This window comes from Motacilla alba, chromosome 2 (genome assembly GCF_015832195.1).
Source record: "Motacilla alba alba isolate MOTALB_02 chromosome 2, Motacilla_alba_V1.0_pri, whole genome shotgun sequence".
Classification (NCBI taxonomy): domain Eukaryota; kingdom Metazoa; phylum Chordata; class Aves; order Passeriformes; family Motacillidae; genus Motacilla; species Motacilla alba.
Genome location: NC_052017.1, coordinates 151,560,465 through 151,582,822, shown reverse-complemented (window position 1 = coordinate 151,582,822; position 22,358 = coordinate 151,560,465). Strand labels below are relative to the sequence as shown.

At 47.7% G+C, this 22,358-nt stretch overlaps 1 protein-coding gene across 1 annotated transcript in view; it reads right to left on the bottom strand.

The window, feature by feature from the left end:
- MROH1 (maestro heat like repeat family member 1) overlaps positions 1 to 20,491 on the bottom strand; it is a 32,824-nt gene extending 12,333 nt beyond the window's left edge. The window contains exons 1-7 of the mRNA XM_038126962.1: positions 20,470 to 20,491; positions 15,964 to 16,109; positions 12,730 to 12,861; positions 8,929 to 9,091; positions 6,293 to 6,391; positions 4,993 to 5,144; positions 3,224 to 3,364 (exon numbers count right to left, since the gene is read on the bottom strand). Of these exons, the coding sequence (XP_037982890.1) occupies positions 3,224 to 3,364; positions 4,993 to 5,144; positions 6,293 to 6,391; positions 8,929 to 9,091; positions 12,730 to 12,861; positions 15,964 to 16,109; positions 20,470 to 20,491 (855 nt within the window). The remainder of the gene's footprint in view (positions 1 to 3,223; positions 3,365 to 4,992; positions 5,145 to 6,292; positions 6,392 to 8,928; positions 9,092 to 12,729; positions 12,862 to 15,963; positions 16,110 to 20,469) is intronic.
- Between the last annotated feature and the right edge of the window lie 1,867 nt (positions 20,492 to 22,358).

The following is a 22,358-nucleotide window of genomic DNA, read 5'->3' as shown; positions in this document are numbered from 1 at the left end:
GGAAAATCAGGGGAAAATCAGGGGAAAATCAGGGAGAAAATCAGGGGAAAATCAGGGGAAAATATGGGGGAAATACGGGGAAAATACGGGGGAAAATACGGGGGAAAAATCAGGGGAAAATCAGGGGAAAATCAGGGGGAAAATCAGGGGGAAAAAAGGGGAAAATCAGGGGAAAATCAGGGGGAAATCAGGGGAAAATCAGGGGAAAATCAGGGGAAAATCAGGGGAAAATCAGGGAGAAAATCAGGGGAAAATCAGGGGAAAATCAGGGGAAAATCAGGGGAAAATCAGGGGAAAATATGGGGGAAATACGGGGAAAATACGGGGGAAAAATCAGGGGAAATACGGGGGAAAATCAGGGGAAAATCAGGGGAAAATCAGGGGAAAATCAGGGGAAAATCAGGGGAAAATCAGGGGAAAATCAGGGGAAAATCAGGGGAAAATATGGGGAAATATAGGGAAATATGGGGAAATTGGGAAAAAACAGGGGAAAATCAGGGGAAAATCAGGGGAAAATACGGGGGAAAAATCAGGGGAAATACGGGGGAAAATCAGGGGGAAAATCAGGGGGAAAATCAGGGAGAAAATCAGGGGAAAATCAGGGGAAAATATGGGGGAAATACGGGGAAAATACGGGGGGAAAAATCAGGGGAAATACGGGGGAAAATCAGGGGAAAATCAGGGGAAAATCAGGGGAAAATCAGGGGAAAATCAGGGGAAAATCAGGGGGAAAAAAGGGGAAAATCAGGGGAAAATCAGGGGGAAATCAGGGGAAAATCAGGGGGAAAATCAGGGAGAAAATCAGGGGGAAAATCAGGGGAAAATATGGGGGAAATACGGGGAAAATACGGGGGAAAAATCAGGGGAAATACGGGGGGAAAATCAGGGGAAAATCAGGGGAAAATCAGGGAGAAAATCAGGGAGAAAATCAGGGAGAAAATCAGGGGAAAATCAGGGGAAAATCAGGGGAAAATCGGGGGAAAATCGGGGGAAAAAACAGGGGAAAAATCAGGGGGAAAAGGGGAAAAAAACCGGGAAAATATGGGGGAAATACGGGGGAAATATGGGGGAAAGGGGAAATACGGGGGGGAAAAGGGGAAAAAACAGGGGAAAATATGGGGGGAAAAAAGGGGAAAATATGGGGAAAATATGGGGGAAATATGGGGAAAATTCAGGGTAAAAATAGGGGAAAATCAGGGGAAAATCAGGGGAAATACGGGGGAAAATACGGGGGAAAATACAGGGGAAAGACAGGGCAAAAACAGGGGAAATACGGGGGAAAATCAGGGGAAAATCAGGGGAAAATATGGGGGAAAATCAGGGGGAAATCAGGGGAAAATCAGGGGAAAATCAGGGGAAATTGGGAAAAAACAGGGGAAAATATGGGGGAAATACGGGGAAAATATGGGGGAAATATGGGGAAAATTCAGGGTAAAAATAGGGGAAAATCAGGGGAAAAACAGGGGAAATACGGGGGAAAATCAGGGGGAAAAGGGGGAAAAATTAGGGGGAATAAGGGGAAAAACCAGGGGAAAATATGGGGAAAATCAGGGGAAAATCAGGGGAAATACAGGGGGAAAACAGGGGAAAATATGGGGGAAATACAGGGGAAATATGAGGGAAAATATGGGAAATATTCGAGGAAAAAAGGGCAAAATTCAGGGGAAAAAGGGGGAAAATTCACAGGAAAAATCAGGGGGGAAAAGGGGAAAAGACAGGGGAAATATGGGGGAAAATCAGGGGAAAAGGGGGAAAATTCAGGGGGAAAAGGGGGAAAAACGGGAAAATATGGGGAAAAGACAGGGGAAATACGGGGAAAATCAGGGGGAAAGGGGGGAAATTCAGGGGAAAAAAAGGGGAAAATATGGGGGAAACACAGGGGAAAATCTGGGGGAAAATCTGGGGAAAAATCAGGGGGAAATATGGGGAAAATACAGGTGAAAATATGGGGAAAAAACAGGGGAAAAGGGGAAAATACAGGGGGAAAAGGGGAAAATTCAGGGTAAAAATAGGGGAAAATATGGGGAAAAACAGGGGGAAAACAGGGGGAAAACAGGGGGCAAACAGGGGGCAAAATCAGGGGAAAAAGGGGAAAAAGGGGAAAAACAGGGGAAAATATGGGGAAAAATCAGGGGAAATACAGGGGAAAATTCAGGGGGAAAATTCAGGGGGAAAAGGGGGAAAAATTAGGGGGAAAAGGGGGAAAAATTAGGGGGAATAAGGGGAAAAAACAGGGGAAAATATGGGGGAAAGACAGGGGAAAAAGGGAGAAAAACCAGGGGAAAAATCAGGGGGCAAAGGGAGAAAAATCAGGGGAAAATATGGGGAAAATACAGGGGAAATACGGGGGAAAATCAGGGGAAAAAACAGGGGAAAATATGGGGAAAAGACAGGAGAAATATGGGGGAAAATCAGGGGAAATACGAGGGAAAAACAGGGGAAAAACGGGGGGAAAACGGGGGAAAAATCAGGGAAAATATGGGGAAAATTCAGGGGAAAAGAAGGGGAAAAATCAGGAAGAATCAGGGGAAAAAGGGGAAAATCAGGGGGAAAAAGGGGAAAAATCTGGGGGGAAAAAAGGGGAAATTCAGGGGAAAAAAAGGGAAAAACAGGGGAAAAATCAGGGGGAATAAGGGGAAAATATGGGAAATATTCGAAGTAAAAAAGGGGGAAATTCAGGGAAAAAAGGGGAAAAATCAGGGAAAATCGGGGGGAAAAAGGGGAAAAATCAGGGAAAATCAGGGGGAAAAAGGGGAAAAATCAGGGAAAATCAGGGGGAAAAGGGGAAAAATTAAAGGAAAATTGGGGGGAAATTAGAGGGAAAATTGGGGGGAAATTTGTGGAAAATTCAAGGAAAATTGGGAAAAATTGGGGGAAATTGGGGGGAAATTGGGGGAATTTGTGGGAAAATTCAGGTAATAATTGGGGAAAATCAGAAAAAATTGGGGGAAATTTGGGAAAATTTTGGGGGTAATTGGGGGGAAATTTAGGGAAAATGTGGGGAAAATTCAGGTAAAAACAGGGAAAATTTGGGGAACATTTGAGAAAAATGAGAAAATAACTGGGAAAAAATTTGGGGAAAGGTTTTGAAAAATTTGGGAAAAAAATCAGGTAAAAATGGGGAAAACTTGGGGAAATCCAGGAAAAATCTTGGGAAAAATTCTGGGAAAATTCAGGGAAAAAATCTGGGGAAAAAGCACGAGTTTTGGGAAGCTGTTGGCACCTTGGAGATGGGAAAGGGCTCCGGGTGTTTCTTGTAGAGCCCCAGCACGGTGGGCAGCAGCTTGGGCAGCTGCTCCTGCAGCTTCTCCGGCGAGATCAGGGAGCTCATGGGGCCCAGCGCCGCCACGGCCGCCAGGCGCACCTGGGGCAGGAGAACGGGGGATCCCAATCCCTGATCCCAACCCCAACCCCAACCCCAAACCCAAACCCCAAACCCCAATCCCAATCCCAATCCCAAACCCCAATCCCAAAGCCAAACCCCAATCCCAATCCAAATCCCAATGCCCAGAAACCCCAAACCCAAACCCCAAACCCCAATCCCAAACCCAAACCCCAAAGCCAAACCCCAATCCCAAACCCAAACCCCAATCCCAATCCCTGATCCCAACCCCAACCCCAACCCCAACCCCAAACCCCAAACCCCAATCCCAAAGCCAAACCCCAATCCCAATCCCAAACCCCAATCCCAAAGCCAAACCCCAATCCCAATCCCAATGCCCAGAAACCCCAAACCCAAACCCCAAACCCCAATCCCAAACCCAAACCCCAAAGCCAAACCCCAATCCCAATCCCCAATCCCAATGCCCAGAAACCCCAAACCCCAATCCCAAACCCAAATCCAAACCCCAATCCCAATCCCAAACACAAACCCCAATCCTTACACTCCAAACCCAAACCCAAATCCAAACCCCAATCCCAATCCCAATCCCAATCCCAATGCCCAGAAACCCCAAACCCCATACCCCAATCCCAAACCTCAATCCTTAAACTCCAAACCCAAATCCCAAACCCAATCCCAAACCCTAAACCCCAAATCCCCCAATCCCAAACCCCAAACCCGAATCCCAAACCCAATCCCAACCCAAACCCCAACCCCAACCCCAATCCCAATCCCAATCCCAATCCCAATCCCAATCCCAATCCAATCCCGTTCCCACCTTCCCGTTGCGGCTCTGCGCCCACTGCAGGCTCAGGATCTCAGAAGTGGCTCCCATCCCAACCCCAAACCCCAATCCCAACCCCAACCGCAATCCCAAACCCCAATCCCAATCCCCCAATCCCAGTCCCAATCCCAATCCCGTTCCACCTTCCCACTGCGGCTGTGCACCCACTGCAGGACGAGGAGGTCGAAGGCGGCTCCTATCCTTGATCCCAATCCCAATCCCAATCCCAATCCCAATCCCAATCCAATCCCAACCCCAACCCCAATCCCAATCCCAACCCCAATCCCAATCCCAACCCCAACCTCAATCCCAATCCCAACCCCAATCCAATCCCAACCCCAATCCCAACCCCAATCCAATCCCAACCCCAATCCCAACCCCAACCCCAATCCCAACCCCAATCCCAACCCCAACCCCAACCCCAACCCCAACCCCAATCCCAATCCCAACCCCAATCCCAATCCCAACCCCAACCTCAATCCCAATCCCAATCCCAATCCAATCCCAACCCCACCTTGGCGTCGCGGCTCTGCACCCACTGCAGGCCGAGGACGTCGAAGGTGGCTCCCATCCCTGATCCCAAACCCAAACCCCAAACACCAACCCCGAAGCCAATCCCAATCCCAATCCAACCCCAATCCCAAACCCCAATCCCAATCCCGACCCCACCTTGGCGTCCCTGCTCTGCACCCACTGCAGGCCGAGCAGGTCGAAGGCGGCTCCCATCCCAGTCCCAGTCCCAATCCCAGTCCCAATCCCAACCCCAATCCAATCCCAATCCCAATCCAATCCCAACCCCAAACCCCAATCCCAATCCCAACCCCACCTTGGCGTCCCTGCTCTGCACCCACTGCAGGCCGAGCAGGTCGAAGGCGGCGCCGAGCTCGGGCGCGAAGGCGTCCCCGCGGACGGTGGGGTCGGGGGCCTGCTCCTTGCCCGCCACGTACTCCTGGATGCTCTCGCTGAAACGCTGCAGAGCTGGGAATATTCCAGGAATTTGGGGAATTCCGGGAATTTTGGGGAATTTTTGGGGGTATTTTTGAGATTTTTTTTGAGATTTTTGGGGATTTTTGGGGATTTTTTTGGGCATTTTGGTCGGGGCTGCTCCTTCCCCGCCAGGCACTCCTGGGTGCTCTCGCTGAAACGCTGCAGAGCTGCGAATATTCCAGGAAATTTTGGGAATTCCGGGAATTTTTGGGAATTTTTGGGGATTTTTTGGGATTTTTTGGGATTTTTTGGGGATTTTTTGGGGATTTTTTTGGAACTTTTTGGGATTTTTGGGGATTTTTTTGGGCATTTTGCTTGGGGCTGCTCCTTCCCCGCCAGGCACTCCTGGGTGCTCTCGCTGAAACCCTGCAGAGCTGGGAATATTCCAGGAAATTTTGGGAATTCCAGGGATTTTTGGGACTTTTTGGATGATTTTTTGGGAATTTTTGGGGAACTTCTGGGAATTTTTGGGAAATTTTTTGGGAATTTTTTGAGGATTTTTGGGATTTTGTGAGGATTTTTGGGGATTTTGAGAAGATTTTTTGGGAGATTTTCAAGGAATTTCTGGGGATTTCTGGGGATTATTTGAGGGAATTTTTTGGGAATTTCAGGGGGATTTTCAGGGGATTTTTGTGGATTTTTGGGAATTTTTGGGGGATTTGTTGGGAATTTTTGGGGATTTCTGGGGATTATTTGGGGAATGTGGGGGAAAATTTGGGGAATTTTTGGGGAATTTTTGTGAGGTTTTTTTGGAATTTTTGGGGGATTTGTTGGGAAGTTCTGGGGATTTCTGGTGATTCTTTGGAGGAATTTTGGGGGAAATTGTTGGGAATTTTTTAGCGAATTTTCAGAATTTTTGAGCCATTTCTGGGAGATTTTTTTTTTAACTTTTTGGTGATTTTTTGGGGGAATTTTTGTGGAATTTTTAAGATTTTTTTTTGAGAATTTTCTTAGAATTTTTTAGGATTTTTTGGAAATGTTTTGGAATTTTTTGGGGATTTTTGGGAGATTTTTTGGCGATTTTTGGGGAGGTTTTGGGAGGAATTTTCCCATTAATTTGGGGAAATTTCCCAAGGTGTTTTGGGGGGGATTTTCCAGGTTTTTTTAGGATTTTTCCAGGGTTTTTTGGGAATTTTTACCGTAGCAGAGCGTGCATTTCATGGAATCCGCCCGGGCCGTTCCCAGCAGGGGCAGGAGCGTCCCCAGGATGGAGCTCAGGAACGGAACCATCCCGAAAACTGGGGGGAAAAATGGGAAAAGGGTCAAGGACGTGGAATTCCCAACCCCAAATCCCAACGTTCCAAACAATTCCCCAATTCCAGCCCCAAACCCGGAAATGCCAGCCCTAAAAATCCAAGATGCCAGCCTCAAAATCCCAAAATTCCGGCTGCAAATCCCCAAAATTCCAAAAATTCCATCCCCAAATCCCAAAATTCCAAAAATTCCTGCTGCAAATCCCAAAATTCCTGCTGCAAATCCCAAAATTCAAGCCCCAAATCCCAAAATTCCAGCCCCAAATCTCAAGACTTAAAAAACCCCAAAATTCCAACACCAAACTCTGAAATTCCAGCCCTGAAACCCAAAATTCCAGCCCCAAATCCCAGAATCCCTGAATTCCAGCCCAAATCCCAAAATTCCAGCCCCAAATCCCAAAATTCCAGCTCAAATCCCCAAATTCTGTCCCTAAAACCCAAGATTCCAGCCCCAAATCCTAGAATTCCACCTTGAAATTTCAAAATTCCAGCCCCAAATCCCAGAATTCCAGCTGCAAACCCCAAAAATTCCAACCCCAAATCCCAAAGTTCCTGCTTGAAACCCCAACATTCCAACATTATCCCGGATTTTCCCAGATTTTCCCCTTAATTCCCAGAATAATTCCCAGATTAATTCCCATTTTTTCCCACATTTTCCTGGATTAATTCCCAGATTAATTCCCACATTTTCCCAGAATAATTCCCATTCTTTTCCACATTTCCCTGGATTAATTCCTGGATTTTCCCAGAATAGTTCCCGGACTAATTCCCAGAATAATACCCAGATTAATTCCCAGATTTCCCCGTAATTCCAGGACTAATTCCCAGATTAATTCCCATTTTTTCCACATTTTCCTGAAATAATTCCCGGATTAATTCCCAGATTAATTCCCAGAATAATTCCCAGATTTTCCCCGTAATTCCCAGATTAATTCCCAGAATAATTCCCAGTATAATTCCCAGATTTTCCCAAATCAATTCCCAGATTTTTCCCCAATAATTTCCCACTTTTTCCCGGATTTTCCTGGCATCATTCCCAGATTTTCCGGATTAATTCCCAGAATAATTCCCAGATTTAGTCCCAGATTTTCCCTGTAATTCCCAGAGTAATTCCCAGATTTTCCCCGTAATTCCCAGATTAATTCCCAGAGTAATTCCCAGATTTTCCCCATTAATTCCCAGATTTTTCCCAAACAATTCCCCTCGTTTTCCCGGATTTTCCCGGCCTCATTCCCGTGTTTCCCAGATTAATTCCCAGATTAATTCCCAGACTTAGTCCCAGATTTTCCCCATAATTCCCAGATTAATTCCCGGAATAATTCCCAGGTTTTCCCGCGTTAATCCCTGGCTTTTTCCCAAACAATTCCCCTGGTTTTCCCGGGTTTTCCCGGCGTCATTCCCGCGTTTCCTGGAATAATTCCCAGATTAATTCCCAGATTAATTCCCAGATTTTCCTGCATTAATTCCCAGATTTTCCCGCATTAATCCCCGTTTTTTTCCCGAACAATTCCCCTGTTTTCCTGGATTTTCCCGGCGTCATTCCCGCGTTTCCCGCATTAATTCCCAGATTTTCCCGCGTTAGTCCCCGTTTTTTTCCCGAACAATTCCCCTGGTTTTCCCGGGTTTTCCCGGCGTCATTCCCGCGTTTCCCAGAATAATTCCCAGATTAATTCCCAGATTAATTCCCAGATTTTCCCGCATTAATTCCCAGATTTTCCCGCGTTAGTCCCCGTTTTTTTCCCGAACAATTCCCCTGCTTTCCCGGGTTTTCCCGGCGTCATTCCCGCGTTTCCTGGAATAATTCCCAGATTAATTCCCAGATTAATTCCCAGATTTTCCCGCGTTAATCCCCGGATTTTTCCCAAACAATTCCCGTCGTTTTCCCGGATTTTCCCGGAGTCATTCCCATTTTTCCCAGATTAATTCCTAGACTTAGTCCCAGATTTTCCCCATAATTCCCAGATTAATTCCCACATTAATTCCCAGATTAATTCCCAGATTTTCCCGCGTTAATCCCCGGATTTTTCCCGAACAATTCCCCTGGTTTTCCCGGGTTTTCCCGGCGTCATTCCCACGTTTCCCAGAATAATTCCCAGATTAATTCCCAGATTAATTCCCAGATTTTCCCGCATTAATTCCCAGATTTTCCCGCATTAATCCCCGTATTTTTCCCGAACAATTCCCCTGCTTTCCCGGGTTTTCCCGGCGTCATTCCCGCGTTTCCCGCATTAATTCCCAGATTTCCCCGCGTTAATCCCCGTTTTTTCCCGAACAATTCCCCTAGTTTTCCTGGATTTTCCCGGCGTCATTCCCGCGTTTCCTGGAATAATTCCCACATTTTCCCGCGTTAATCCCCGTTTTTTCCCGAACAATTCCCCTGTTTTCCCGGGTTTTCCCGTCGTCATTCCCACGTTTCCCGCATTAATTCCCAGATTTTCCCGCGTTAATCCCCGTTTTTTTCCCGAACAATTCCCCCGCTTTCCCGGGTTTTCCCGGCCGTATTCCCGGATTTCCCCGCTGACCGTTGGCGCCGGCGAGGTCGGCGAAGGCGCGGACGACGCCGCGCTGGGGCAGCATTCCGGGCGGGAACTGGCGCAGCAGCTCCTCCATCACCCGGCCCAGGAACGCCCGGCCCAGCTCCACCAGCAGCGCCCCGGCCGCCTCCTGCCACTCCCACTCCGGGTCCTGGAGACGGGAAAATCCCGGAAAATGAGGGGAAAACGAGGGGGAATTGTGGGGGAATGGTGGGGGAATGATGGGGGAATTACGGGGGAATTATGGGGAAACTACGGGGAAATTATGGGGAAATTACGGAAATTACGGGGGAATCATGGGGACATTATGGGGGAATCGTGGGGGAATCGTGGGGGAATCGTGGGGGAATTATGGGGGAATTATGGGGGAATTATGGGGGAAATTACAGGGGAATTACGAGGGAATCATGGGGAAATGATGGGGAAATGATGGGGAAATTATGGGGGAATTATGGAGGAATTATGGGGCAATTACAGGGAAATTACGGGGAAATTATGGAGGAATTATGGGGGAATTACGGGGAAATTATGGGGAAATTATGGGGGAATTAAGGGGGAATTATGGGGGAATTATGGGGGAAATTATTGGGGAATTATGGGCAAATTATGGGGAAATGATGGGGAAATGATGGGGAAATGATGGAAGAATTTTGGGTGAATTGTGGAGGAATTACGGGGGAATTACGGGGGAATTACGGGGGAAATTATGGGGAAATTATGGGGGAATTACGGGACAATCATGGGGAAATCATGAGAAGTAATGGAAAAACTACAGGGAAATTATGGGGGAATTACAGGAAACGATGGGAAAATAATGGGGGAATAATGGGGGAATTACGGGGGAATTGTGGGGGAATTATGGGGGAATTATGGAGGAATTACGGGGAAATTATGGGAAAACTACAGGGAAATTATGGGGGAATTACAGAAAAATTATGGGGAAATTATGGGGAAATCCTAGGGAAACTCTGGGAAATTACAGGAAAACTACAGGGAAATTATGGGGGAATTACGGGAAAATCACAGGGAAATTAGGGGGGAATTACGGGGAAATTATGGGGGAATTACAGGGTAATTACGGGGGAGTCATGGGGAAATCATGTGGAAATTTCGGGAAAACTACAGGGAAATTATGGGGAAATTATGGGGAAATTACAGAAAAATTATGGGGAAATTATGGGAAAATAATGGGAAAATTATGGGGGAATTTTGGGGGAATAATGGGGGAATAATGGGGAAATAATGGGGAAATTATCGGGAAATTTGGGGAAATAATGGGGAAATAATGGGGGAATAATGGGGAAATAATGGGGAAATAATGGGGGAATTTTGGGGGAATTATGGGGGAATTATGGGGGGATCATGGGGAAACTATGGGGAAATTATGGGGAAATTACGGGAAAACTACAGGGAAATTTTAGGGAAATTATGGGGAAATTATGGGGGAATTACAGAAAAATTATGGGGAAATTATGGGGGAATTACGGGGGAATTTTGGGGAAATTTTGGGGAAATGCTGGGAAAATTTTGGGGAAATTTTAGGGAAATTTTGGGGAAAATTATGGGACAATCATGGGGAAATCAGAAATTTGGGACTAAGATTTGGGATGGGAATTTTGGAATTTGGGATTTGGGGTGGGAATTACCTTGGATTTCAGATGGGAATTTTGGGATTTGGGATTGGGATGGAAATGTTGGGATTTGGGAATTTCGGGGATTGGGATGGAAATGTTGGGATTTGGGAATGTTGGGATTTGGGAATTTTGGGATTTGGGAATTTCGGGGATTGGGATGGAAATGTTGGGATTTGGGAATTTTGGGATTTGGGAATTTCGGGGATTGGGATGGAAATGTTGGGATTTGGGAATGTTGGGATTTGGGAATTTTGGGATTTGGGATGGGAATTTTGGGGTTCTGGAAGGGAATTTTGGGAATTTTAGGATTTGAGAGTTTTGGGATTTGGGTGGGGAATTTTGGGATTGGGATTTGTGATCGGGATGGAAATTTTGGGATTCGGGATTGGGAATTCTGTGATTTTGGAATTGGGATTGTGGGATTTGGGATGGGATTTTGGGGGTTTGGAGTTGGAACTTTGGGATTTGGGAATTTTGGGATTTAGGAAATTTTGGTTTCGGGATGGGAATTCCGGGATTTGGGATGGGAATTCTGGGGGTTGGGATTGCAATTCTGGGAATCTTGGGATTGGGAATTTTCAGGAATTTTGGGATTTGAGATTTGGAATTACCTTGGATTTAGGATGGGAAATTTGGGAATGTTCGGATTTGGGAATGCAGGGAATTCTGGGATTGGGAATGTTGGGATTTGGGAATGCAGGGAATTCTGGGATTTGGAATGTTGGGATTTGGGAATGCAGGGAATTCTGGGATTGGGAATTTTGGGATTTAGGAAGCGACTTCCGGGATTTGGGATCGGGAATTTTGGGATTCGAGAAGGGAATGCAGGGAATTCTGGGATTGGGAATTTTGGGATTCGGGAAGGGAACGCAGGGAATTCTGGTTTCGGGAACATTGGGAATTCTGGGGTCGGGAACGTTGGGGATTCTGGGGTTGGGAGTTTTGGGATTCAGGAAGGGAATGCAGTGAATTCTGGGATTGGGAATTACCTGGGATTTGGGATTGGGAATTACCTGGGATTTGGGATTGGGAATGCCGGGATTTAGGAAGTGAATTCCAGGATTTGGGGCTGGGAATTCTGGGGTTCGGGGAAGGGAATTTTGGGAATTCTGGGGTCGGGAATGTTGGGGATTCTGGGGTCGGGAACATTGGGAATTCTGGAGTTGGGAACGCTGGGAATTCTGGGGTCGGGAACGTTGGGCATTCTGGGGTGGGGAACATTGGGGATTCTGGGGTCGGGAGTTTTGGGATTCGGGAAGGGAATGCAGGGAATTCTGGGATTGGGAATGCAGGGAATTCTGGGATTGGGAATGCAGGGAATTCTGGGATTGGGAATGCAGGGAATTCTGGGATTGGGGAAGGGAACTTTGGGAATTCCGGGGTCAGGAATGTTGGGAATTCTGGGGTCGGGAACGTTGGGCATTCTGGGGTTGGGAACGCAGGGAATTCGGGGCGGGCATTCTGGGATCGAGAATGCAGGGAATTCTGGGGTCGGGAATGTTGGGCATTCTGGGGTCGGGAACTTTGGGAATTCTGGGGTTGGGCATTCTGGGGTCGGGAATGCAGGGAATTCCGGGGTCGGGAACGCTGGGAATTCCGGGGTCGGGAACGCTGGGCATTCCGGGGTCGGGAACGCTGGGAATTCCGGGGTCGGGAATGTTGGGCATTCCGGGGTCGGGAACGCAGGGAATTCCGGGGTCGGGAACGTTGGGAATTCCGGGGTCGGGAACGTTGGGAATTCCGGGGTCGGGAACGTTGGGAATTCCGGGGTCGGGAACGCTGGGAATTCCGGGGTCGGGAACGTTGGGAATTCCGGGGTCGGGAACGTTGGGAATTCCGGGGTCGGGAACGCTGGGAATTCCGGGGTCGGGAACGTTGGGCATTCCGGGGTCGGGAACGTTGGGAATTCCGGGGTCGGGAACGCTGGGAATTCCGGGGTCGGGAACGTTGGGAATTCTGGGGTTGGGCATTCTGGGGTCGGGAACGCTGGGAATTCCGGGGTCGGGAACGTTGGGCATTCCGGGGTCGGGAACGCTGGGAATTCCGGGGTCGGGAACGTTGGGAATTCTGGGGTCGGGAATGTTGGGCATTCTGGGGTCGGGAACGTTGGGCATTCCGGGGTCGGGAACGCAGGGAATTCGGGGCGGGCGCTCACCCTGGCCCTGGCCATCTCGTGCCCCGCCAGGGCGATGGCGTCGGCGGCCGCGGCCTTGCCCAGCTCGGGCAGGTGGCTCCGCACCACGGCGCCCATGGAGCGCAGGATCAGCGCCCGCTGCGCCGCCGGCAGCTGCGGGGACGCAACACGGAAAATTCCGGGAATTGGGACGGGATCCCAGGGGATTTCCAGAAATCAAAAAAGAATCCCCCAACATCTCCCAAAATCTCCCAGGAAAATCCACAAAGATTCCCAAAAAATCGCCAAAAAAATCCCCAAAACCCCTCCAAGTTTCCCCCCAAAAAAAATCCCCAGGCAATCCCCAGAAAATGCCCAAAATTTCCCAAAAAATGTTCCAAAAATTCCCCCAAAATTCCAGGAAAGTTCCCAGAAAATTCCCCCCAAACATTCCAAGAAATTCAAAAAACTTCCCGAAAATCCCAACAAAATCCTCTAAAATTCGCAGAAAATTCCCAAAAAACCCCACAAATTCCCCCAAATTTCCCAAAAATGTTCCCCAAAAAAATCCTCCAAATTCACAGAAAATTCCTAAAGAAATTCTCGAAAATTCCAAGAAAATTCCCAGACAATTCCCGAAAATTCCCAGAAAATTCTTGAAAATTCCCAAAAAATTCCCAGATAATCCTCCAAAATTCCCAGAAAATGAAAACAAATCCAAAATATTCCCCCCCCCAAAAAAAAGAAAATAAAAAAAAAATCCCCCAAATTTGCCCAAAATTACCCCACAAATCCTCCAAATTTCCCAGAAACATCCACAAAGATTCCCAAAAAATCGCCAAAAAGAATCCCCAAAACCGCTCCAAGTTTCCCCCCCAAAAATCCCCAGGCAATCCCCAGAAAATGCCCAAAATTCCCCAAAAAATGTTCCAAAAATTCCCCCAAAATTCTCAGAAAATTCCAGGAAAGTTCCCAGAAAATTCCCCCCAAACATTCCCAGAAATTCAAAAAACTTCCCGAAAATCCCAACAAAATCCTCTAAAATTCGCAGAAAATTCCCAAAAAACCCCACAAAATTCCCCCAAATTTCCCAAAAATGTTCCCCAAAAAAATCCTCCAAATTCACAGAAAATTCCTAAAGAAATTCTCAAAAATTCCAAGAAAATTCCCAGAAAATTCCTGAAAATTCCCAGAAAATTCTTGAAAATTCCCAAAAATTTCCCAGATAATCCTCCAAAATTCCCAGAAAATGGAAACAAATCCACATTATTCCCAAAAAAAAAAATCCAAAATATCCCCCAAATTTGCCCAAAATTACCCCACAAATCCTCCAAATTTCCCAGAAAATTCCCAAAAAAATCCCAAAAAATCCCCAAATTTCCCAGAAAATTCCCATAAAAATCTCCAAAATGCAAAATTCCCAGCAAATTTTTGAATGTTCCAAAGACTCCCACAAAATTCCCAAAAAATCCCCTGAAAATTTCTGGAAATTGCGCCAATATTTCCCGGAGAATTCAAAAAATTCCCAGAAAATCCCCCAAATCCCCAAAATCTCACCAAATTCTCCTGCAGCCTCAGGCTCTCCCCGCAGCACTGCAGCAGCTCTGAGGGATCCGCGGCTCTGAGGGCGCTCAGGGCCCCCCGCAAATCCCCAAAAATTCCCAAAAACTGCCCAAAAATCCCAGAAATCCCCGAAATTTTGCCCAAAATCCCCAAAATTCCCAGCAATTCCCGGAATCCCCACCTCGCCATGGTGCCTCAGGTGCTCCCCGCAGCACTGCAGGAGCTCTGAGGGATCTGCGGCTCCGAGGGCGCTCAGGGCCCCCCAGAAATCCCCAAAACCCCCAAAAAATGCCCCAAAAATCCCAGAAATCTCCCAAATTTTCCCCACAAATCACCAAAATTTTCCAGAAATCCCAAAACATCCCCACCTCCTCATGGTGCCTCAGGCGCTCCCCGCAGCGCTGCAGGAGCTGCTCAGGGTCAGCGGCTCCGAGGGCGCTCAGGGCCCCCCGTAAATCCCCAAAATCCCCCAAAAAATCCCAAAAAATGCCCCAAAAATCCCAGAAATCTCCCAAAATTCCCTCAAAATCCCAAAAAATTCCCAGCAGTTCCTGGAATCCCCACCTCGCCATGGTGCCTCAGGCGCTCCCCGCAGCACTGCAGCAGCTCTGAGGGATCTGCGGCTCCGAGGGCGCTCAGGGCCTCCCGCAAATCCCCAAAAAATTCCCAAAAAATTCCCAAAAATTGCCCCAAATTCCCGGATATTCCCAAATTTTCCCCAAATTTCCATCAGAATCCCAAAAAATCCCAGAAATCCCAAAAAATCCCCACCTTGTCATGCAGGCTCAGGTGCTCCCCACAGCACTGCAGGAGCTCTGAGGGCTCGGTGGCTCTGAGGCCGCTCAGGGCCACCCCAAAATCCCAAGAACCCCAAAAATGCCCCAAAATTCCCAGATATCCCCAAATTTTGCCCAAAATTCAAAAAAATTCCCAGAAATTCCTGGAATCCCCACCTCGCCATGGTGCCTCAGGCGCTCCCCGCAGCACTGCAGGAGCTGCTCAGGGTCGCTGGCTCTGAGGGCACTCAGGGCCCCCCGAAAATCCCAAAAAATCCCCCAAAAAATGCCCCAAAAATCCCAGAAATCTCCCAAAATTCCCTCAAAATTCCAAAAAAGTCCCAGAAATCCCAAAAAATCCCCACCTCGCCATGGTGCCTCAGTCTCTCCCCGCAGCACTGCAGGAGCTCTGAGGGATCTGCGGCTCCGAGGGCGCTCAGGGCCCCCCAGAAATCCCCAAAACCCCCAAAAAATGCCCCAAAAATCCCGGAAATCTCCCAAATTTTCCCCACAAATCCCCAAAAATTCCCTCAAAATCCCAAAAAATCCCCACCTCCTCATGGTGCCTCAGGCGCTCCCCGCAGCACTGCAGGAGCTGCTCAGGGTCAGCGGCTCCGAGGGCGCTCAGGGCCCCCCGTAAATCCCCCAAATCCCCCAAAAAAATCCCAAAAAATGCCCCAAAAATCCCAGAAATCTCCCAAAATTCCCTCAAAATCCCAAAAAATTCCCAGCAGTTCCTGGAATCCCCACCTCCTCATGGTGCCTCAGGTGCTCCCCGCAGCGCTGCAGCAGCTCTGAGGGATCTGCGGCTCCGAGGGCGCTCAGGGCCCCCCAGAAATCCCCAAAACCCCCAAAAAATGCCCCAAAAATCCCAGAAATCTCCCAAAATTCCCTCAAAATCCCCAAAAAAGTCCCAGAAATCCCAAAGCGTGCCCACCTTGTCATGGTGCCGGAGGTGCTCCCCGCAGCACTGCAGCAGCTCCTCGGGATCCGCGGCTCCGAGGCCGCTCAGGGCGTGCTGCAGCTGCTCGCGCACGGCGGGCTCGGCCTCGGCGCCGGCCTCGAGCAGCGCCAGCGCCAGCCCTGCAGCGAGCGGGCCCGCCGTCAGCGCCGCCCTCGCCTTCCCCTGTTCCCCCCTTTCCCAGTTTTTCCTAATTTTCCCCATTTTTTCCCATATTTTTTCCTTTTTTTTCCCAATTTTCCCCCCATTTTTTCCAATTGTTCCCCATTTTTTCCAATTTTTCCCATTTTTTCCTAATTTCCCTTCTTTTCCCCATTTTTTCCCAATTTCCCCCCATTTTTCCAATATTTTCCCCATTTTTTCCAATATTTTCCCCTCTTTTCCCCAATTTTTCCCATTTTTCCACATTTTCCCCCTTTTTTCCCCATTTTTTCCAATTTTCCCCATTTTTTCCTAATTTTTCCCCCTTTTCCCCATTTTTTCCAATTTTTCCTATTTTTTCCCCTCTTTCCCCCATTTTTTCCATTTTTCCCATTTTTTCCCCAATTTCCCCCATTTTTCCCAATTTTCCCCAATTTTTCCCATTTTCTTCCTAATTTCCCCATTTTTTCCCATATTTTTTCCAATTTTTTCCCAATTTCCCCCATTTTTTCCAATACTTTCCCCATTTTTCCCTAATTTGCCCTCTTTTCCCCAATTTTTCCCATTTTTCCCAAATTTTCCCCATTTTTTCCCAATTTTTCCCCCATTTTTTCCAATTTTTCCCCATTTTTTCCTAATTTTCCCCTCTTTTCCCCATTTTTTTCCCATATTTCCCCCATTTTTTCCTAATTTCCCCCATTTTTCCCCATTTTTTCCAACTTTCCCCATTTTTTTCCTAATTTTCCCTTCTTTTTCCCATTTTTTCCATTTTTTTCCCATTTTTTCCCCAATTTCCCCCATTTTTTCCCAATTTCTTCCCAATTTTTTCCCCATTTTCCCCCAATTTTTTCCCCATTTTTTCCTAATTTTCCCCATTTCTACTCCCTTTCCCCATTTTTTCCCAATTTTTCCCATTTTTCCAATTTTTCCCGTTTTTTCCTAATTTCCCTATTTTTCCCCATTTTTTCCCAATTTCCCCCCATTTTTTCCAATATTTTCCCCATTTTTCCCTAATTTCCCCTCTTTTCCCCAATTTTTTCCCATTTTTCCCAATTTTCCCCTTTTCCCCAAATTTTCCCATTTTTTTTCCAATTTTTCCCCCATTTTTTCCCTAATTTTCCCCTCTTTTCCTGAATTTTTCCCATATTTTTCCCCAATTTTTCCCTAATTTCCCCCATTTTTCCCCATTTTCCCATTTTTTCCTAATTTTTCCCTCTTTTCTCCCATTTTTGCCTTTTTTTCCCAATTTCCCCCATTTTTTCCCTAAATTTCCCAATTTTTTTCCCATATTTTCTCCAATTTTTTTCCCATTTTTCCCCCATTTTTTCCAATATTTTCCCCATTTTTTCTAATTTTCCCCTCTTTCCCCCAATTTTTTCCATTTTTTCCCATTTTTCCCCAATTTTCCCCCTTTCCCCATTTTTCCCAATTTTCCCACTTTTCCCCCATTTCCCCCCATTTCTTTCCAATATTTTCCCCATTTTCCCCCTAATTTCCCCCCATTTTTCCCAATTTTTTCCCATTTTTTTCTAATTTCCCCAATTTTTCCCAATTTCCCCCCATTTTTCTCCAATTTTTACCAATTTTTCAGAATTTTTTCCTAATTTTCCCCATTTTTCCTTATTTTTCCCCCATTTTTTCCCCTTTCCCCATTTTCCCAATTTTCCCATTTTTCCCCCATTTTCCCCCATTTTTCTCCCATTTTCCCAATTTTTCCCTTTTCCCCCCATTTTTCCTTTTTTCTCCCCTTTCTTCCCAACTCTTTTTTTCAATTTTCCCAACCTTTTCTCCCCCCATTTTTTCCCTTTCCTCCCCTTTTTCCCCATTTTTCCCCTTTTCCCAATTTTTTCCCTTTTCTCCCTTTTTTCCCCCATTTTTTCCCTTTCCTCCCTTTTTTCCCATTTCCCCCCTTTTTTTCCCATTTTTTCCCTTCTTCTCTCATTTTTTCCAAATTTTTCCCTTTTTCTCCCCTTTTCCCCCACCCCTTTTTTCAATTTTTCCCAACCTTTTTTCCCATTTTTTCCCTTTTTCTCCAATTTTTCCCCAATTTTTTCCCATTTCCCCCCATTTTCCCACCCCTTTTTCAATTTTTCCCAACCTTTTCCCCCCTTTTTCTCCCCTTTTTTCCCCATTTTCCCGCGGGCCGGAAATCTGGGAAGCGCCAGAATTCCCAATTTTCACAGCACAATCGGACGAGAAATCCGGGAATTCCCAATCCCTGCGGGAAAACCCAGCGGGAAATCCGGGAAAATCGCCCGGAATTCCCAATCCTGTGGGGAAATCGGGCTGGAAATTCGGGGAAATCCCCCAGAATTCCCAATTTTTATCGGAAAACTGGGCTGGAAATTCGGGAATTCCCAATCCTGCGGGAAAATGGGCTGGAAAATTGGGAAAGTTGCACAGAATTCCCAATTTCCATGGGAAAACTGGGGGGAAATTTGGAAAACCGGGGCTGGAAAAGCGGGAATTCCCAATTTTCCAGGGAAAACCGGCCCAGAAATTCGGGAATTCCCAATTTTCCAGGGAAGCCGGGGCTGGAAATTCGGGAATTCCCAATTTTCCGGGGAAAACTGGGGCTGGAAATTCGGGAAAACCGGGCTGGAATTCCGAATCCTGTTGGAAAACCGGGCTGGAAAATTGGGAATTCCCAATCCCTGCGGGAAAACCCGGCTGGAAATTCGGGAAAATTGGCCGGAATTCCCAATTTTCATAGGAAATCCTGGCTGGAAACTTGGGAATTCCCAGTTCCTGCAGGAAATTGGGCTGGAAATTTGGGAAAATCAGGCTGGAAATGTGGGAATTCCCAATTCCTGTGGGAAAACCAGACTGGAAATTCTGGGAATTCCCAGTTCCTGTTGGAAAAATGGGCTGGAAATTCGGGAAAAGCACCGGAATTCCCAACCGCACGGGAAAACCAGAGCTGGAAAATTGGGAATTCCCAGTTCCTGCAGGAAAACCGGGGCTGGAAATTCGGGAATTCCCAATTCCCACTGGAAAATCAGGCTGGAAATGTGGGAATTCCCAATTTTCCTAGGAAAACCAGGCATGAAAATTGGGGAAACTGGGTGGGAAATTCGGGAATTCCCAATTTTCCAAGGAAAACCGGGGCTGGAAATGTGGAAATTTCCAATTCCTGTGGAAAAATGGAGCTGGAAATTTGGGAATTCCCAACTTCCACAGGAAAACCCAGCTGGAAATTTGGGAATTTTCAATCTCTGCTGGAAACCGGGGCTGGAAATGTGGGAATTTCCCCATTTTCCCCCAGGAAAACCCGGCTGGAAATTCGGGAAAACCTCGCTGGAAACTTGGGAATTCCCAATCCCTGCTGGAAATTTAGGAAAAGCGCCTGGAATTCCCAATCCTGTGGGGAAACGGCGCTGGAAAGCTGGGAAAAGCGGCAGAATTCCCAATTTTTATAGGAAAACTGGGCTGGAAATTTGGGAATTCCCAATTCCTGAGGGAAAACGGGGCTGGAAATGTGGGAAAATCGAGCTGGAAATGTGGGAATTTCTCAATTTTCATAGGAAAACCGGACTGGAAATTCAGGAATTCCCAAGTTTCATGGGAAAACCGGGCTGGAAAATTGGGAATTTCCCAATTTTCATGGGAAAACCGGGCTGGAAATTCGGGAAAATCTGGCTGGAAGCGTGGGAAATCCCAATCCCTGCTGGAAAATCGGCGCTGGAAACCTGGGGGAAAGCACCAGAATTCCCAATTTTCAGAGGAAAACCGGGCTGGAAATTTGGGAATTCCCAATTCCTGAGGGAAAATTGGGCTGGAAATTTGGGAATTTCTCCATTTTCATAGGAAAACCGGGTAGAAATTTGGGAAAGCGGGGCTGGAAATTTGGGAATTCCCAATTTCTCGGGGAAAATGGGGCTGGAAATGTGGGAATTCCCAATCCCTGTGGGAAAGCGGGGCTGGAAATCTGGAAATTCCCAATTTTCCAGGGAAAACTGGGCTGGAAATTTGGGAATTCCCAGTTTTCCGGGGAAAGCGGGGCTGGGAATTCGGGAATTCCCAATTCCTGAGGGAAAACTGGGCTGGAAATTTGGGAATTTCTCCATTTTCACAGGAAAACCGGGTGGAAATTTGGGAAAGCGGGGCTGGAAATTCGGGAATTCCCAATCGCTGTGGGAAAACGGGGCTGGGAATTCGGGAATTCCCAATTTTCTGGGGAAAACGGGGCTGGGAATTCGGGAATTCCCAGTTTCCCAGGGAAAGCGGGGCTGGGAATTCAGGAATTTCCAATTCCTGAGGGAAAATGGGGCTGGAAATCCGGGAATTCCCAGTTTCCCGGGGAAAGCGGGGCTGGGAATTCGGGAATGCCGCGGCACTCACGGCGCAGGCGCGACTCCATCATGCTGCGCGTGCGGAGCCCCCCGGGATCCAACGGGGCCGGGCCGGGCCCGCCGGGGGCCGGGAATGCCACCGGGAACGCCAGGGAACGCCACCGGGAACTCCAGGGAATGCCACCGGGAACTCCAGGGAATGCCACCGGGAACTCCAGGGAATGCCACCGGGAACTCCAGGGAACGCCACCGGGAACTCCAGGGAACGCTCCGATCCAGACGGGAATTCTCTGATCCCAACGGGAATGCTCCGATCCCGGCGGGAACGCTCCGATCCTGGTGGGAAATCAGCAGGAATTCTGTGATCCCGGTGGGAATTCTGTGATTCCAAGGGGAATGCTCCGATCCAGGCGGCGGTTCAGCGGGAATTCTCTGATCCTGGTGGGAATTCTCTGGTTCTAGGTGGGAATTCTGTGATCCTGGTGGGAATTCAGTGGGAATTCTGTGATCCCAGCGGGAATTCTCTGGTTCCAGCTGGGAATTCTCTGATCTGAGGCAGGATTTCTCTGATCCTGGTGGGAATTCAGCGGGAATTCTGTGATCCCGGTGGGAATTCTCTGATCCCAGCAGGAATTCTCTGATTCCAATGGGAATTCTGTGATCCCGGCGGGAATTCAGTGGGAATTCTCTGATGTTGGTGGGAATTCAGTGGGAATTCTGTGATCCCAGCAGGAATTCTCTGGTTCCAATGGGAATTCTCTGATCCTGGAGGGAATTCTCTGGTTCCAGGCAGGAATTCTCTGATTCCAATGGGAATTCTGTGATCCCGGCAGGAATTCTCTGATCCTGGTGGGAAGTCAGCGGGAATTCTCCGATGTTGGCGGGAATTCTCTGATCCCGGCGGGAATTCTCTGGTTTCAGGCAGGAATTTTCTGATGCCAGGTGGGAATTCTCTGATTCCAGCTGGGAATTTTCTGATTCCAATGAGAATTCTGTGATCCGGGCGGGAGTGGAACGGGAATTCTCTGATCCCACTGGGAATTAACGGGACTTCTCTGCTCCAGGGGGGAATTTGGAAGGAATTTTCTGCTCCAGGTGGGAAATCTCGGATCCCACCGGGAATTCCGTGGGAATTCTCGGCTCCAGGTGGGAATTAACGGGAATTCCCTGATCCCACCGGGAATTCCGTGGGAATTCTCGGCTCCCCCTGGGAGTTCAGGCCGGAGCTGCCGATCCCGCCGGGAATTCCGGGCGCAGCCAGTCCAGGGAAATCCCCGGAATTCCAGAAGCTTCCATGGGATCCGGCCTCATCCCGGGATTCCTCCTCCTCCTCCTCTTCCTCTTCCTCCTGAGAGGGGGAAAAGCTCTGAAATCCCCCCCAGAAAACATTCCCGGGAATCCCAAGCCCAGAACTTTCTGGAATCCCAATCCCAGATATTTTTGGAATCCCAGTCCCAGAACTTTCTGGAATTCCAATCCCACCATTTTCTGGAATTCCAACCCCAGAACTTTCTGGAATCCCAATCCCAGATTTTTTTTGGAATCCCAGTCCCAGATTTTTCTGGAATCCCAATCCCAGATATTTTTGGAATCCCAGTCCCAGAACTTTCTGGAATCCCAGTCCCAGATTTTTCTGGAATCCCAATCCCAGATATTTTTGGAATCCCAGTCCCAGAACTTTCTGGAATCCCAGTCCCAGAACTTTCTGGAATTCCAACCCCAGAACTTTCTGGAATCCCAATCCCAGATTTTTCCCTTCTGGGACCCCAATCCCAGATTGATTTCCCCCTACCCCCCTCCCCGCAATTCCAATCCCAAATTATTTTTTCCCCGCTCTGTGGAATCCTAATCCCAGATTTTCCTGGAATTCCAATCCCAAAATTTTTTCCCTCCCTCTGGAACTCCAATTCCTTCGGGACTGGGTTGTTGGGGTTTTTT